This window comes from Hippichthys cyanospilos, chromosome 9 (genome assembly GCF_059441005.1).
Source record: "Hippichthys cyanospilos isolate Australia breed blue-spotted pipefish chromosome 9, RoL_Hcya_1.0, whole genome shotgun sequence".
Classification (NCBI taxonomy): Eukaryota; Metazoa; Chordata; class Actinopteri; order Syngnathiformes; family Syngnathidae; genus Hippichthys; species Hippichthys cyanospilos.
The window spans coordinates 15,237,879-15,253,586 of NC_142377.1; the positions used below are offsets into that span (position 1 = coordinate 15,237,879).

Below are 15,708 nucleotides of genomic sequence, written 5' to 3' on the forward strand. Positions count from 1 at the left end.
AGGTTGACAGCATTAATCAAAGGCACGCATGTTTTTTGAGAAACGATGTCCTTTGCTCAAACATGCGTCACATAAGCAGCCATCATCGCAACATGTGATGACAACACTGAATGTTTAAGCGCTATGAAATTTCACGGCCATCTGCCACTTACTTGAAACACGAATTGTTTCTTGCTGTATTAATCCAAGTATGCCATTACTCAAAGTCTACATGATGAGACTTTGTCAAATGTTCCTACTAATTAGACATTTCTCTAATGATCCGATACAAAACCTATGGTATAGTAGTTAAAATGATGCCATTATGTTACAAAATGTAAACTTTGTAGTTTTGTGTATTTGTTCTAGTGGGTGCTCTGAGATGTGGTACTTAATTCATTCAATCCCAAAGATATAGTTTTGCTATTTAAGAGTCCAGATATTCAATCCCAGTTACCCATTTATAAATGTATATAATCTATACCTTACTAAAGTAATCATTTATTTTGAGGTAATTCAGGACAAAAGTAAATGAAAACATAATGTAATTTAATACATGAGCACCCAAAGTAACCAATTACAGTACTTCACTACTTAATTAAATTAAATTAATTAAAGGCAGTGTTTCTCAAATAGTGGAGGAACAATGTCCCTCCGTGGTCTCAAATAGTGGACGCAAAGTGAATAACCACTGGAAAAAAAAAATGTTTTTGCAGTGTGAATTGTGATAAAATGATTGGCATTGGTCATTAAAGTATCCAGTTACTTTAGTACTTAATTAGCTAAAGTGATTTACTTTTACTTACATTTTTCCTTTTGTACGTAAAAAAAATTATTTGAGCAAGTCAGTACCATAAAAGATTGGATTACTTAAGTGCTTGATTACCTAAAGTACTCAATTACACTAGCACTTTATGACATGAAGTTATCGATTAGCTGCCATTTTTAGACCCTTCCCAAAAATAAATAAATAAAGTACATAGGAGGGCCCGGAAATAGCTTTCTGAATGAGTTAAAACGGAGCTCCTAGGTTGTTGTTTTTTCACCTAAAACAGTAAATCCAAAGCTCTCTGGTACCTAAACTCGCCCATTCACCAGACCGCTACTTCACAGTGGCCAAGCTAGTCTGCCTGGCTTTCCTCTGGAGCGACCCAGCCTCTTTGCCTCCTGGATGAGGCACGGCGTATTACATCAAAACTGTGAAAATGGGTGACACCTCAATAGATAACAGACATTTGTTGCATTCTATGCAGCAAATGATGTGTAAATGACAGCTTGTGAATGGACCAGATGATTGATGAGATGAAATGTGCAACAAGTTGCAACAAGTGCTTGACCACCTCTTGAATGCAGCTGGACTAATATGCTACCTCTGACCTGTCAGAGGGGTTTTTGTTTTTGCATCCATTACTGATGCTACGATAATTGTAATACGATAAGCATCCAATCTGAAGAAATTTTTTCCAAAGAAAGGAGTGTCTGTGTTTATTGAAGAAGCACATTTTACGTGTTTTCAGGACTGGAAAGTCCTGTTGTTCAGCGCTAGAGGCATGTGGGGTGGGAGGGAGTCAGGTTGGCCAGTCAAAGTGAGAGGACAGGTTTTAATGGGGAGGGTCCTCACTCCACCCCCATCAGCTCAGCTAGGCCATATAAGCAAGCGGATCTTCCAGCCCGACACTCAGAGGGACTAGACTCTCCTTTGAAGCCTGCACTTCTTCAGTTCTCTGCTTCGCCTGGACCACCTCAGCAACTACAAGATGATGACCAGGAAGTCCTACTCCGTCTCGGGTGGCAGCAGCAGCTCCAGGAGGTCCTTGGCAGGACCCCAAGTCGGCTTCAGAACCAGCTACACTCTTGGTTCCTCTGCTGGTGGTTTTGGTGCCGGCGGTTTGGGGGCCAGTGGTTTTGGTGCCAGCGGTTTTGGTGCTGGTGGTTTTAGTTCCTCATCTATGAGCTCTAGCTCAATGATGGGTGGTGGTTATGGAAGCGGAGGTGGCTTTATGCCTCCACAAATTACCGCTGTCACAGTCAACAAGAGTCTGCTGACCCCCCTGAGTCTGGATATTGACCCCAGCATCCAGGCTGTCCGCACACAGGAAAAGGACCAGATCAAGACCCTCAACAACCGCTTTGCTTCCTTTATTGACAAGGTTTGAAAGTTTGATTTTTCCTTCACGTATTTCTAAAATATAGTTTCTACTGCATGTCTCACAGTATTTGTTTAGGTTTAGTTATTTTTGTGAGGCTATAGTTATTGTGATAAGCTTTAAAACAGCTTTAAAACAACAAACATCTCCTGTTATTCTTGTACCATTACTGTCTCCAGCTGGTTGAAGCGTGTGGCATAAATTCCTTCACAGCTCAAAGTGTTGAGCAGAAACTCTCACTGAGTGAAAATGTTGCAACAGTTGGGTGTGGCTATTCACACAGGGGGGCTGAATTCACAGCCACGGTGATAAAGCTAGAAGGATCATGTTAAACCAACCGCAAATACAGGATTTGAACTATTAATTATTGAAATGAAAGAGCAAGTTAAATTCTAATTTAACTTGACAAATCGTTTTTATGGAAACACTAACTTCTGTGGATTGTCTGTCCAGGTCCGTTTCCTGGAGCAACAGAACAAGATGCTGGAGACCAAGTGGAGCCTCCTGCAGGAGCAGACCACAACCCGCTCCAACATCGATGCCATGTTTGAGGCCTACATTGCAAACTTACGCAGACAACTCGATGGGCTGGGCAACGAGAAAGTGAAGCTGGAGGGAGAACTGAAGAACATGCAGCTCCAAGTGGAGGACTTCAAAACAAAGTAAGTGCTGGATTCCTGCCTATCTTGTCAAACTTAATTTAATAAAAATATTGGGACGATGTGGTATTGATTGTTTTATACTCCAATAGGTATGAAAATGAAATCAACAAGCGCACAGCTGCAGAGAATGAGTTTGTGCTCTTGAAAAAGGTAAAAACAGATGGCACAAAAAGTCTAACTATTTTCTTAACACTATTTCAAATCATTATCTTTCCAGGATGTTGACGGTGCTTACATGAACAAGGTGGAGCTGGAGGCCAAAGCCGATGCTCTTCAGGATGAAATTAACTTCCTCAGAGCTGTCTATGAGGCTGTACGTGCAATTCTTTAATCGTTTTACTACGAAAATGTGAATCTGGTTAAAGTTTTGACTCAATTGCATCAATCTATGGGTCTGTAGGAGCTTCGGGAGCTTCAGTCCCAGATCAAGGACACCTCTGTCATTGTGGAGATGGACAACAGCCGCAACCTGGATATGGATGCTATTGTGGCTGAAGTGCGTGCTCAGTATGAGGATATTGCCAACCGCAGCAAGGCTGATGCAGAAGCCTGGTACAAACAGAAGGTAAGAACAATTGTGACCATCATTTGCCCCCCCGGCACTGCACATTTTATATTATATTGTATTCTCCGCTACAGTATGAGGAGATGCAGAGCTCTGCTGGACAATACGGTGATGACCTTCGCACAACCAAAGCTGAGATTGCTGAGCTGAACCGCATGATTGCTCGTCTTCAGAATGAAATCGAGGCTGTCAAGGCACAGGTGCTGAATTTTTCCACAATATCTTATGGTAACTTTCTGATGTAGACACCGTGAAAGAGCGTTTTCCATTTATGATCTGCAGAGGGCCAACCTTGAGGCTCAGATCGCAGAGGCTGAGGAGCGTGGTGAGTTGGCAGTGAAGGATGCCAAGCTCCGCATCAAAGATCTGGAGGAAGCCCTCCAGAGAGCCAAGCAAGACATGGCTCGCCAGGTTCGTGAATACCAGGAGCTGATGAACGTCAAGATGGCTCTGGACATTGAAATCGCCACTTACAGGAAACTGCTGGAAGGAGAGGAGACCAGGTGGGGTCTACATTGAGTAATAGTACTTTATCTTAACATGAAGTATGCAATTATTTAACGAAATCACTGTGCCATTATTAGACTGGCCGCTGGACCCTCCAGCGCAACGATTCATGTGCAGCAGTCCTCAGGTGGTGGTAAGTTCTCAATTTCCAATAGTGCTCCTGCATCAAACTCACAACCAAACAAACAAACAATATTTTTTCTGTTTCAGGTTTCTCCAGCTCCAGCTCTGCTGGTGGATTTGGTTTCGGTGGTAGCAGCATGGCTGGTGGCTTCGGTGGCAGCAGCATGGCTGGTGGCTTTGGAGGCAGCAGCATGGCTGGTGGTTATGGCAGTACCGTCACAAAGTCCAGTGTGTCCACGACCAGCTCCAGAAGATATATTTAAGAAAGAGAGCAGTACCTCACGCCTTCAGTGTGCTATTCAACATCAACGAATGGGCAATATTGTCCGGTATCTCACACTGGACACCAGTTGTGCCTTGGAGTTTCTGGGTGTATTTGTGCAGTCATTCATCATGACTGAAGAGTTCCTAAAAGTGTTTTGAAAGGCCCTCATTGAAATACCTTCTGAGTGATGACTGTTCGAGAGCAATAAATACATCTGGACACATGGTTTACTCTCTTTTTGCATTGTTGGAAATGTAAAATTTTCTGCAGTCCCCACAAAAACAAAAAATCTTCTTTTCAACAAGTTCTGTGTGTGACATCTGTACACTGCTAGTGTCGTTGGTGAATGGTGAATGCAAACAAAGACGGTGTGTCTCCGCCCTGAGGTCTGACATTGAAAAATTTAGGTTGTCGGGCTCATGATAAACTTTGTAAACTAAATACATGTTAACAGGGGTGGTTATGGATAACTGGAGAACAGCTGGGCAGTCCTGATAAGACCTGCAACCACCTTTTGTCTCTAGGCCCTTTGTGCTCTTTAAACAGTCACACATGGTTAATGCGGCTACTTAAAGGGTATTTCATAAATTGTTGGGTCATTGACCTCTAAATGCCTGCCTTGGATAAAATACCATCATCGAGTCAATTGCTTGGTAAAACAAAGTAACACTCTTAAGGTTGACTGTATTTTTACCATATTCCATCTATTTGGATGGCTTTATTAGGTGCATTACAGCAATCTAAATGAGCATTCATACGTAAGACAAACTTGATTACAAATATTACATTCTTTGAATATGAAAGGTTTATTATTAAATAAAGGTATATTATTATTATTATTATTACTATTATTAGGATAATTTTAAATTTACTAGTTTTACAAACACACATTTACTGTCAGAGTTATATCAGTGCATATTGATGTAAAATGTGTTGTTTTAAGCATACTCGTTACAAAGCCAAACAAATGTCTTGCCGATGTCACCGTTGGCTACACAATATACAAATCATGCCTTATATATAATGACATTTCCCAAAATACTGTAGACCTTGTCATCGTGACCCCGCCTCACAATATGGTGCACTTTATAATCTAGTTCTTGTTATAATCCAGTGCGCTTTATAACCCAGTGCGTTTTACAGTATATATGGACATTACCCAAAATAGACATATCCATTGAGACTGTGCCTTATAATACAGTGTGCATTATACTTTATAATCCAATGCGCTTCATAATACAGTGTGCTTTATAACCTTTATAACGCAGTGCACCCTATATATGGCCATTTCTAAGACTAGACCTTCTCATTGAAACCGCACTTTATAAACACAGACTTCACTACTAAGCGCCCTCCAGACTTTTCGAAATTTTGAAAATGAGTAGGTCATTGCGATGGCGAATGTCTGTTTTGTGGTTTAGGTGTTTATTATCACAACATATTGCTGCCTTCCTCACATTCTCATTTGACATCAGCAAACCTGGTTTAAATGAGATGAATGAGCAGTGATGCTATCAGGTAGTGAATATCAGCAAATTGTAGAATGGGTAATTGTTCAGGGTCATTGTAGAGCTAACTCCTCATGTTTGCGACATTCAAGAAATCTACCAGGTGTGACGTTCTATTTCAGAGGAAGATTTGTGTCTTTTGTGGTCTGCTGAATTTTCTATTGCGGTAACAAATTACTTGTTTAGCTTCTCTGAACAAAGGGCAAACATGGAAGTGTGACAGCATTCAGCGTGGTTGACAAATTCCCGGTGTTTGTAGTATGCTGCTACGGGTGCTGAGCAAGTTTACATTAACACAGCTTTTATATTGCATGGATGTTTTTAGATTTGGGGGTTTTGTATCGTCTCACACCAGAGATGGGGACGAGTCTCTCAGGTCAAGTCTCTCGTCTTTGACCCTCGTCCAAGCCAAATCAAAATCTTTTGCTTGCAATAACGAATAAAGTCTCAAGATTTCAATACTGGTATTTATGACAGTACTGTAGTCAATATTTATTTATTTATCCACTTTTTAAGTAACATTATAGAACATTATTAATCCTTCAGTGGGAACAAGCCGCAACACAGAGACTCATAATCTTAATGAGTCCTAAAAGAAGGGTCAGAGTCAAGTCTGGAGCCTTTGGCGGACGAGTCTCAGTCAAATTGCGTGCAAGCCTCAAAAAAATAGACACTTTAATCTCTCACAAATCCAAATAGGGATTTCGTAGCTATGTCTATCACATTTGAGGTGGTACTGATGACATAATTTGAGTTTATGGACCACAAACCTCCATAGACAAAAATCTGTTTAAACCTTGACTTTAGCTTCACATGCCATGCAGAGTCTCTCTTAAGACATAAATCAACGCAGCTTTCTAAGCATCAATTATTTTGTCTTGCTCAGCAGTGAAGGGAATACTTCAAATTGCTGAAGGCTCACTTGTTATTTTGAGTCTATCTTTGCCTCTCCCTATAATTCTTAACATAACCACTTTTGTCAGAGTCTCTGTCAGCGTTCTGACATGTAACAAAAGAAAACCAGTTTTTCTTGTTTGTAAATGTTTGGCCTGTGTCCATGAGTATAAATCTTCACATGTGCTGCATGTTACTACTGTGCCATATCATACATGAAATATAAAGAGAAACTAGACAACTATATCCTCCTGGGACCTAGCCTACTTATTCGCATCTGCTGTAGCGGACATTTTATTTTTGGTCTTTACATTCAGACTCAATTTGGATATCCTACAAAGCCTTCGTGTGCTCAAGCAAAGGACAACCTGGCCTTACCAATGATGTGTTTGGCTGGAACGCAATTAGGGTTGCAGCTATCAAGTATTGATGGTATACGGATATCCTATATTGCTTGGTGAAAACCAGTTGTAAACACAGAAGAACAATATTCCATCTAATTATAATTGACATTAAAATTGAAACAAATCTCACCCAATATTTTTTGGTCCAAGAGACCAATTTGCTGTCTGAAACAGCATATATGAGTGGTATGATGTGTTATAATGTGATCAGTAGGAACGGCAACTGTGTCAAGCTGTCAGCATCAGATTGTGCAGTCATTTAAGTCGATCGTGTCTACTGGCCAACTGATGCTGAAGCTATAACGGTGCCCAAGCCATTAGTAAACACTGGCAACATGTGCCGTATTTCAATATCTATATAATTTAGTCTTTCGATAACACTCTGAATTGGTGATTTGAGCGTGATTTCAGAACAACATTGTATTGTTTTTATTTGGAGTTCTGAGTAACAGTTGCAGGAGAAAGACAAGTCAAGTCATTATACCGATACACAGTGCTGGGAACAATTTCAAAATGTATCAAGGCATTTGTGTCCATATATTATTTGGGAAAGCAAGGATTGTTTTGAAGTTGGCCTTCTCGCCGTGTTGATAGCGCGTTTTACTATCACGCAGAGCATTAACAATTGTTACTGCGATTTACTTGGCATATTTTTATGACGTGAATACCTCGAACATTTTGGGGAACCGAGACACTTGAATTGAATTATGACTAGGAGTCGTTTTAGTCATTCATTTCAGTGCAATTAACTCTTGTCTGCCTGAGACAAAATGGACATAAAATGCACCTGATTACAAGGTGCACTGTTTTTTCTTGGGAAAACTGAAGGATTTTACTCAGCCTACCTTAGATCCAGAAAAATACACTTATGAAAAAATAAACCATGTGGCACTGTTAAGATTAAATGGGACTTGTGGGATGTTGACTCATGTCTGCTCAGCCAAGTTGCTGATTGAGGGTGAAAATGAAAAATCTTTCAAGAAAACGGCTGCTGTGCTGTCACAGCAAGTTCAAAGATTTGCTACGGCACCTTCTGTTAAGACCACGCTGGTTTTATCAATCTATATTGAAAACTGCTGGAGGGTAAAATGATAGTGTGTGACAGGGAGGAGGCGTTTGCTGTGTACGGGGCAGTAAAGAGCCGCTGACAGGTCGATGAGTTAAGGGCATGCATCAGCGAGAAAGATGATCGAGCTTAGACAGGAAAAAAGGTGCTTAACCTTTAGAGATCGGGTTGGAATGCACAGGACTCGAGGCAAAAAATAATATTATTACTGCAATCTTTACTGCTTATATGTTACATGGACAAAAATGTTAGGACGCCTGACCACTAAAGGAACTGAAAATGTATGTAGTTTGGTCTTTTGCATGTCATGTTCAGTGTTTTATGGGCTTGGTTTTAATTCTATTTTAGTTGGATCCTTGTGTTCCTGCAGTCAATGTCTCTAAGTGTTATTGTGTCCACCTGGGTTCCTTGTGTCAACTAATCAACTGTCTTATTCAGGTGTTCCTTGTTAATTCGTCAGTTGCTGATATTTAAGTTCTTGGTTCATTCTAGTAAACGCCTTGTTTCCTGTTGGTTTGCTAGTTTTCTGTGCTCAAGTGTTCCTCCTTGGTGTTTATCTACTTAGTTCCTTACTATTGATTTTTTTTTACTACTGTTTATTTTAGTGTTTTATGTTCATTCTAAGTCTCGTTTTCCTTTTTGTGGCCTTGAGATGAAATTGTGTTTTGAGTACGTCTTACCTCTTTTACCCTGCACTATTGTGGCCCTGCGCCAAATCTAATATAACCCCATGCTGTTGGTATTAATTTTATTTTCACCCAAATCATTCGCTTCCCGCTTTGTACATTTCCAACCTGAGCTATTAATGTTTTTTTGGTTTTTCTTATACATTGTATTGTAGCACCCCCTATTGTTCTTAAATGGCACGCATGGAAATTGGAGATGCGCAAATCTCTTTGACAAGTCCCCCTAGAATTTGAAAAAATTTAAATGGACATTGCAGTTCATATTGTCTCTGGTTTATTATAACAAAACGTATAGTGATTCTATCAATTGAGGTAAATATAAGCTAATAGCAAATATTTTTGGAAGTCTAATGTAATATGTGGTATACATAATTGCCATGTGAATATCCTCCTCAGACCCAGCCTATTTATTTTTGTCCACTGCAGTGGACATGTGTTTTAAGTTATATCTTTTGACTCATTTGAGCTAACCTCCTAGCGTACTCATTGGAGGACATACTGACCTTTCCAATGATGTCTCATGTGTTTGGGTCAGGTGCAATTCACTTGTCTTGCTGTCTTGCTGGGAGAAAATAGACACAGCAGGGGACACAAATGAATACAAGAAGTCTGGCTTCAAGAGGTTATTTTTTTCACATCTCTAATTGGTGCACAGTTTTAGTATTATGATTGGACATATCAACAATTATAACGGATTTTTTTTCTTCCGACTACTTAGAAGAGAGAATAAATAAAAGGATAAATAAATGCCACTCATGAATCTATACAAGATCACCAGAACATGGTTGTTCACAATGGCTACAGTTCTAAAGTCAGTGACCTCTTCTATTGTGATGATCTCATCTGAAGGCAGTCATGACACCCATCAGTGGCACTGTTAAACACTGTCTGCCATTCTCGCTGCTTGATAAAGCTCAACAGGCAATTGTGCAAGACAGGATGGGGGAAGGAAGAGCTAGCCGTAAGTGGTCTTATTATTACCAAGGACATGTCAAAATCAATATTGAATGTATCACATTGTATCATGTATATACTGTGTGTGTGTGTGTGTGTGTGTGTGTATTATATATATATATATATATATATATATATATATATATATATATATATATATATATATATATATATATATATATATATATACTGTATATTTTCTTGAGCTCCACAAAGCCCTGGAGAGGCTTTTTTTTTAATCTCACATATGCGGATTAGATAACAGTTTTTTTGAGTGCATGGAATACACTTTCAACTCTTCTGGGTGAACAGCAGGTGACGGCAATGTAAGGAGAAGGTTGAGGGTGTCGATTACCATACATATGCATAATCCTTACTGCAGAAGAGAGGTTTATAAATGTGTCAATTATCTGTAGACATGAGACTGAAAGTCTAATCCCCCATCAATTTGAAGGGTCACATTTTTTTAAAGATTAAGATTCTGAACCTTCATGCTATTTAGTAGTGAAACCAATCACTGTGCTTCCCTCATATACTGTAAAGCAAGTATTTTTTTTTTTAACTGACTGAACTACTGTAGACCTCCACATCATTCTTGCTAAGCTTGAGAGGATCTTGCAGCCCAATGAGGAAAGACTCATCATGTCCGTGCAATGGATTAGCCGCCATGACAGGTCATTAAATACCTGGAAGCACAGGCTAATCAGAATGTCAGCAGAGCCGCATGCCTCTGGAAATTATCACCTCAGTTTTAACGTTCAAAGCTCATCTGTACTAATAGTATTGTCACTGCACTGGCATTTTTATGGCCACCTACAGCCCCATTGCAAATGCAAACACTATGACAATACAGTATGTCCATAATTCAGGGCTTGTAGGATTTCTATTTTGAGGTGGTATAAATTCAGCACACCATGACAGGAAAGGCAAGTCTTTAAAGCCGAAATGTGTTTACTTTAGCATGTAAGAGTTATAGTGTTGAGACTTGGAGCATCATTACCTCCACCAATGAGGTTATGTTTTTAAACTGCCCTCGTTTGTCTTTCTGTCTGCCCCGATGACAGGTTAAGTGAAAATAAATCCCAAGAGATGAAGAGATCTTTATATTTTGGGTGCCCGGGCTGAAAAATAAAGACCAAGATTTTTTTGTTTTGTTTTTTTGTTTTTTTGTGTACACTTTTTTCTTTGAAAATATACTTGGAATGTATATGTTAGGAGGAGAAGTAGAAAAGTGTTTATTGAAAAAGAAAACAGTTTCACTTGCCCATGTAATTTAAAAGTTACACTTTTTTTCAGGGATGTAGCCCCAGTAAAATATTATTCACAATTAAATAATAATAATAATAACAATACAAGAAGACCAACAACAGAGTGCAATGCAATCTCAGGAACTAATGCACATTTGTAGCAGTATCTTTAGCAGTAGTAATTTACAGTATACAGTAATTCCTGAATAAAGATCACATAGCATCTTTTAACTCATCTGACAGAAAATTGTCTCACTAATCTTTGCAATAGGCACCCGTATATAATTTAACAAATTAAAGATGGGCAACATTTTGCACAGTGGCTGATATAACACTTGCACAATAAGTTGTGTTATTTTCCGATTCATTTGATCTTAATTTGAAAGGACACATATACTGTTCCTGTTATGGCATTAAAAAACATAAAATTTGATTCGCTGATACCTGCAGAAACCCTGTTAAAATCTCACGTATCCCCGAAGGCACCATTTAGGAACCGCTACTGTATCTACTATTTCCCTTTTCAGTATAGGCTACAGGTAGCTTCTTTGTGTAACACTCAGCTGTCAGTTGTTTTCTTCCTGAATAGCAGAATGATAGAACCTGCAATGAAGCAATTAAGGAAGCACATAAATGCCAACTGTCATGAGCCTGTCTGGACCTGAGGCCTCATCTCATGTTGGCTGACTTTCTGTCTGTTTGACAAGGACCACTGCTGTTACTGTAGCTGGGATCTGAGAAGACCACAACAGAATGACCACAAGGCGTTATTCAAAGATCCGATAAAGATGAATGTGTTAGATCACACTGATGGATGCAACTATGATTATTACTAAACTTTTATTTGATTAGCTAAAAACAAAACAAAAAAAAACATCTCTTTTGGAATGGTGATATGGCCATGTGATCTGAGAAGTAGACAACAGTATGACTGAAAATAATAATAATAAAAAAATAAAATTCTAAGTTTACATTCTGGTCTGATGAATGTGTTCAGTTGGGGAAAAATGATGCATCCAATCTTTGAAGCTGATACAGGCTTATGAAAGGATTTTAACTCCGTAGCTTTTCATAATTAATGACCTCTATTCCTCAGCTGATAGTTGCGATTTGAACATCTGGCCACAATGCAGCAGAGCTCTTGTTCATATTTTCCAATGGGAAGCATGTCCATTTATTTGCTTAGCTTAACTGTAATAAAACTCCATCTGTAAAGACTTAACTGCAAAAGTCCCATGGATATGACACCTGTGAAAAACATATTTCGTCTTGGTGAACGAAATCTGATGTTTTCAAAAAGTGTTCATGATCTTCTAGAAAATAAAAGCATCAATTTAGTCAATCACCAAATTATTAGAAAAAAAAACACACACAAACACAACACAAAAAACACACACAAAAAGAAAAAACATCACCCAGTCTGTTGACAAGCTCGCTTAATGCTTGCCGTCGTTACCCGTGGCTGCAGTTAGAGTTGTATGCTTTACATTTATGTGGCAGGCTAAACTTGTGCTGCTTCTGTGTTAAAACAATCTCCTGACAAAGAATGCCTATCATTCAACCTTTATTACCTTTATCACAGAGTGTATTGTAAAGTTAAATTCAACATTCATTGGACTAACAACTTTCGCTCTTATTTTATTACGTCTTCCTTGTTGTCCCGTACTTGCCCTCCCACCCTGGACGGGAGCCTATCAGATTGTCCCAAACGTGACAGCCAATCTGTGTGTGTGAATAACCTTTGTTTTTAAACCCGCAGCAACTCAAGCACAGTAATGGATAAAACCAAATCCAATAAGCATAGAGAAAGCCTACAGTTATCAATTAAAAATAGATTATTGCAATTAAAAAAACAGTAATTTAACTGTGGATGTCCAGATCACATGATCATAATTCGGGCCTGAACACAACATTCTCAGCTGATCGGAATTGGGAGAAAATAGACTTTATTATAAAATTTATATTCAACCCTGCTCTTAGAAACATTAAAAGGTTGGCCACTCACAATACCTGTCAAGTGGAAGGCCCTGAAATCAAGTGAACTTCAAGCACCTGATTCTGCAGCACTGATGGAAATTAGGAGAAGATTAAAAATCAGTGGACTGCAATCTGTGCCCACTGTGCAAAAATGCCAAAGGCTGAAGAGAGTGAGAACATAGGAAGATAATTAAATCTCCTCCTGTGCAAAAAGCTCGCTGTAATAAGCTTGGCATATTAACACTTTGCTAGACAGCAAGAATAGAAACTGCTTGTCTGGCTCCCCGCTCACCAACCACCGCATGGTAGATGAGTTGACAAAGCTACTGGGGGCATTTTGTTGAAGGCGAAAATGTCAAGTAAAAACGTGGAATCAATCCTCGTTTCTAAATCACTCATTTAGTTTTGCCCTACGAAAGATGCGCACGGCTCAGGTTCTTCTCATGACATTTGAATTCGGCACGGTTGCATCAAACGTGATGCACAATACATTCATCAGCACGCACGCTGCTCTATCTCTATTCATCGCATGTTTCTGTCAAGCTACATTAGCCTCGGGAGGGAAGCAGCCTGCAGAGAGATGCTCAATGTGGCGCAGCTGCCGCTGCCGGCATGCTCCTCCACATCCTCGCCTCCCAGCAGCAGCAGCCTGTTAGAATAGTGCCAGGATGAACAGTGAAGATTTACTGAAGCGCAAAAACATGTCCGGTGAACCAGGAAATGACGGCGCCTTTTTTTGCCATCATATAATTCTTCCTAAATGGTCAGCGAGATGACAGTGACAGAAGAGAGCGGCTGGCCAACCATCTGTCTCACCGCAAACTGATGAATTCTGTGGACTGTGAAAACACTTTGCTCCACTTGAGAACAAGCGTTGAGGTCCATAAATGGGCTTGGGTGTGTAAATGACATTTTATCAAATGAAAACAATTGATGCCTTTAACAATTTCCAGTCTGGTGCTTTTTGTGTGGCATAAATGGAAGACACTTTATTTTACCTTCCAACTTTAGTGTTGTTCTACAAGACTGAACACTGCAGTATTTTAGTTAACGGACAACATATTTACAAAAGTATTGAGACACATGGCCATTGCTCTTTCAAGAAATGATCAAATAAGATTTTGCACGTTATTACAGAGTTAATACTTTAACCATTCCCTACCCCAAAGCCAATTTTTTTTAAATATAAATCCAGACATTCAATCCCAGATGACGCTCTGCATTTTTTTCAAATGTTTGGTTAAAGGAAGGTCTAAAAATGTCGGATTATTTTATTTTTTCAATTTAGTACCAATCACATTTGACACTAAAGTAGTTGATTAAAGTAGTAATCAGTTACCCCAGGTAACTAAATACTTCAGTAATTATTTACTGGAACAGTTCCTCGCTAAAGTATTTCAAAAATTGAGTAAATATTTACTCTAGTAATTTATTATTTAAGTAACTGATTACCTTCGTACATTTGCACCTAAAGTAATTGATACATATGTACTTGATGAGCGAAATGAATTGATAAGTTTCTAATTCATTTAGAACCAGCCAGACCCTCCTTTAGCCATCACTGTGGGAAAAAAAAGGGAAAGTATGTAAAGTACAAATTGGGACTGAATGTTTGGACTCATTCAATCCCAAAGATATATTTTTATGTTTTATTTTTATTTTTTTAAATAAGAGACTGCATATTCAATCCCAGGTACTTATTAATATATATCCCTTCTATAAATACCTGGGATTGAATATCAGGTATTTTACGGAAAAAAAAAAAGAACAAATATATCTTTTGGATTGAAAGAGTTTATTTTAACTTCTGCATTCAGCAAATAAGATATAGTAGGGCCTGTACCAGGAGTCCCGAACAAAGTGCCTAAAGGAACATTAAACATGTGCAATGTCTTGTTTTACACAAGACATACTCAAGGGCTACTAAAGATGACGGTAGTCCATGTCTACGATTCTTTACAATCGACGCCTTCATCTCCAAATAAACAAAAAGCAACACATAGAAACAATTCGGAGTTTGCCAACATGACTATGTCTCTTATCGTGTCCAGCCGACAGTCAAATTTGCTTCTTTTCAAGCATTCATTTTCTCCTTGAGTTCACCTACTGCCAGTAACAGAGCAGAGAGAGAAAATGCTTAATGGACCCGACACAGAACATTTTGTTTTTATTCCCCCAACAGACCTCTAGGATTAAAGAGTTTTCCATTTTATCTCTAATTTTATATCTTAATGTGAAGCTACAGCACACGGAAAGTGCAATCCTGGGAGTTTGAATGTCTCACATGAACCTCAAACAAATCATTTTCTGTTGGTGGCATTATAGAAATACAGCAGGTGCTTGCATCTAATTACTCCCATCGTTTGAGAAAACTCATTAATGTCCACATGTTCATATGCCTCAGGTTATTTCCTCCATGTACTTGTGAATACTTGTTACTGATTGCAGTGGTGATTGCGCTAGTTTAATCACTTTAACAAGTGAGAGAATACATTCGTTTTTCTTTATTCATTTGTTTGGTCAATTATGAAGGTAGCAAAATTCGCCTTCTATTTTTAATTACACTGTCAGCCAACACAGTAACAGCTAACATGGAATCTATTGTGGGCTAGCTTCCATTTTATTTCTTCTCTATTTGCTCACCAAATATAAAATGTAAATGTTATGAAGCGTGCACAGTTTATCACCAAACAGGATTTTTGATAAAGCCTCATCTGTTTGAAT

The 15,708-nt window shown here is 38.9% G+C and overlaps 1 protein-coding gene across 1 annotated transcript; it reads left to right on the plus strand.

Moving 5' to 3' along the window:
- Positions 1-1,644: 1,644 nt before the first annotated feature.
- Positions 1,645-4,474, plus strand: LOC148419092 (keratin, type II cytoskeletal 8-like). Its single transcript, XM_088422353.1, has 9 exons — positions 1,645-2,129; positions 2,580-2,788; positions 2,878-2,938; positions 3,006-3,101; positions 3,189-3,353; positions 3,428-3,553; positions 3,636-3,856; positions 3,938-3,993; positions 4,071-4,474. The coding sequence occupies exons 1-9, from the start codon at positions 1,737-1,739 to the stop codon at positions 4,244-4,246; spliced, it is 1,503 nt and encodes a 500-aa protein (XP_088278479.1). The 5' UTR covers positions 1,645-1,736; the 3' UTR covers positions 4,247-4,474.
- Positions 4,475-15,708: the final 11,234 nt, after the last annotated feature.

Bases quoted from the DNA above. Each gene is read 5' to 3' on its own strand.
- LOC148419092 (XM_088422353.1), top strand. From the start codon at position 1,737: ATGATGACCAGGAAGTCCTACTCCGTCTCGGGTGGCAGCAGCAGCTCC. The intron at 2,130-2,579 runs GTTTGAAAGTTT...TTGTCTGTCCAG, and splicing joins TTGCTTCCTTTATTGACAAG to GTCCGTTTCCTGGAGCAACA. The intron at 3,554-3,635 runs GTGCTGAATTTT...TATGATCTGCAG, and splicing joins TCGAGGCTGTCAAGGCACAG to AGGGCCAACCTTGAGGCTCA.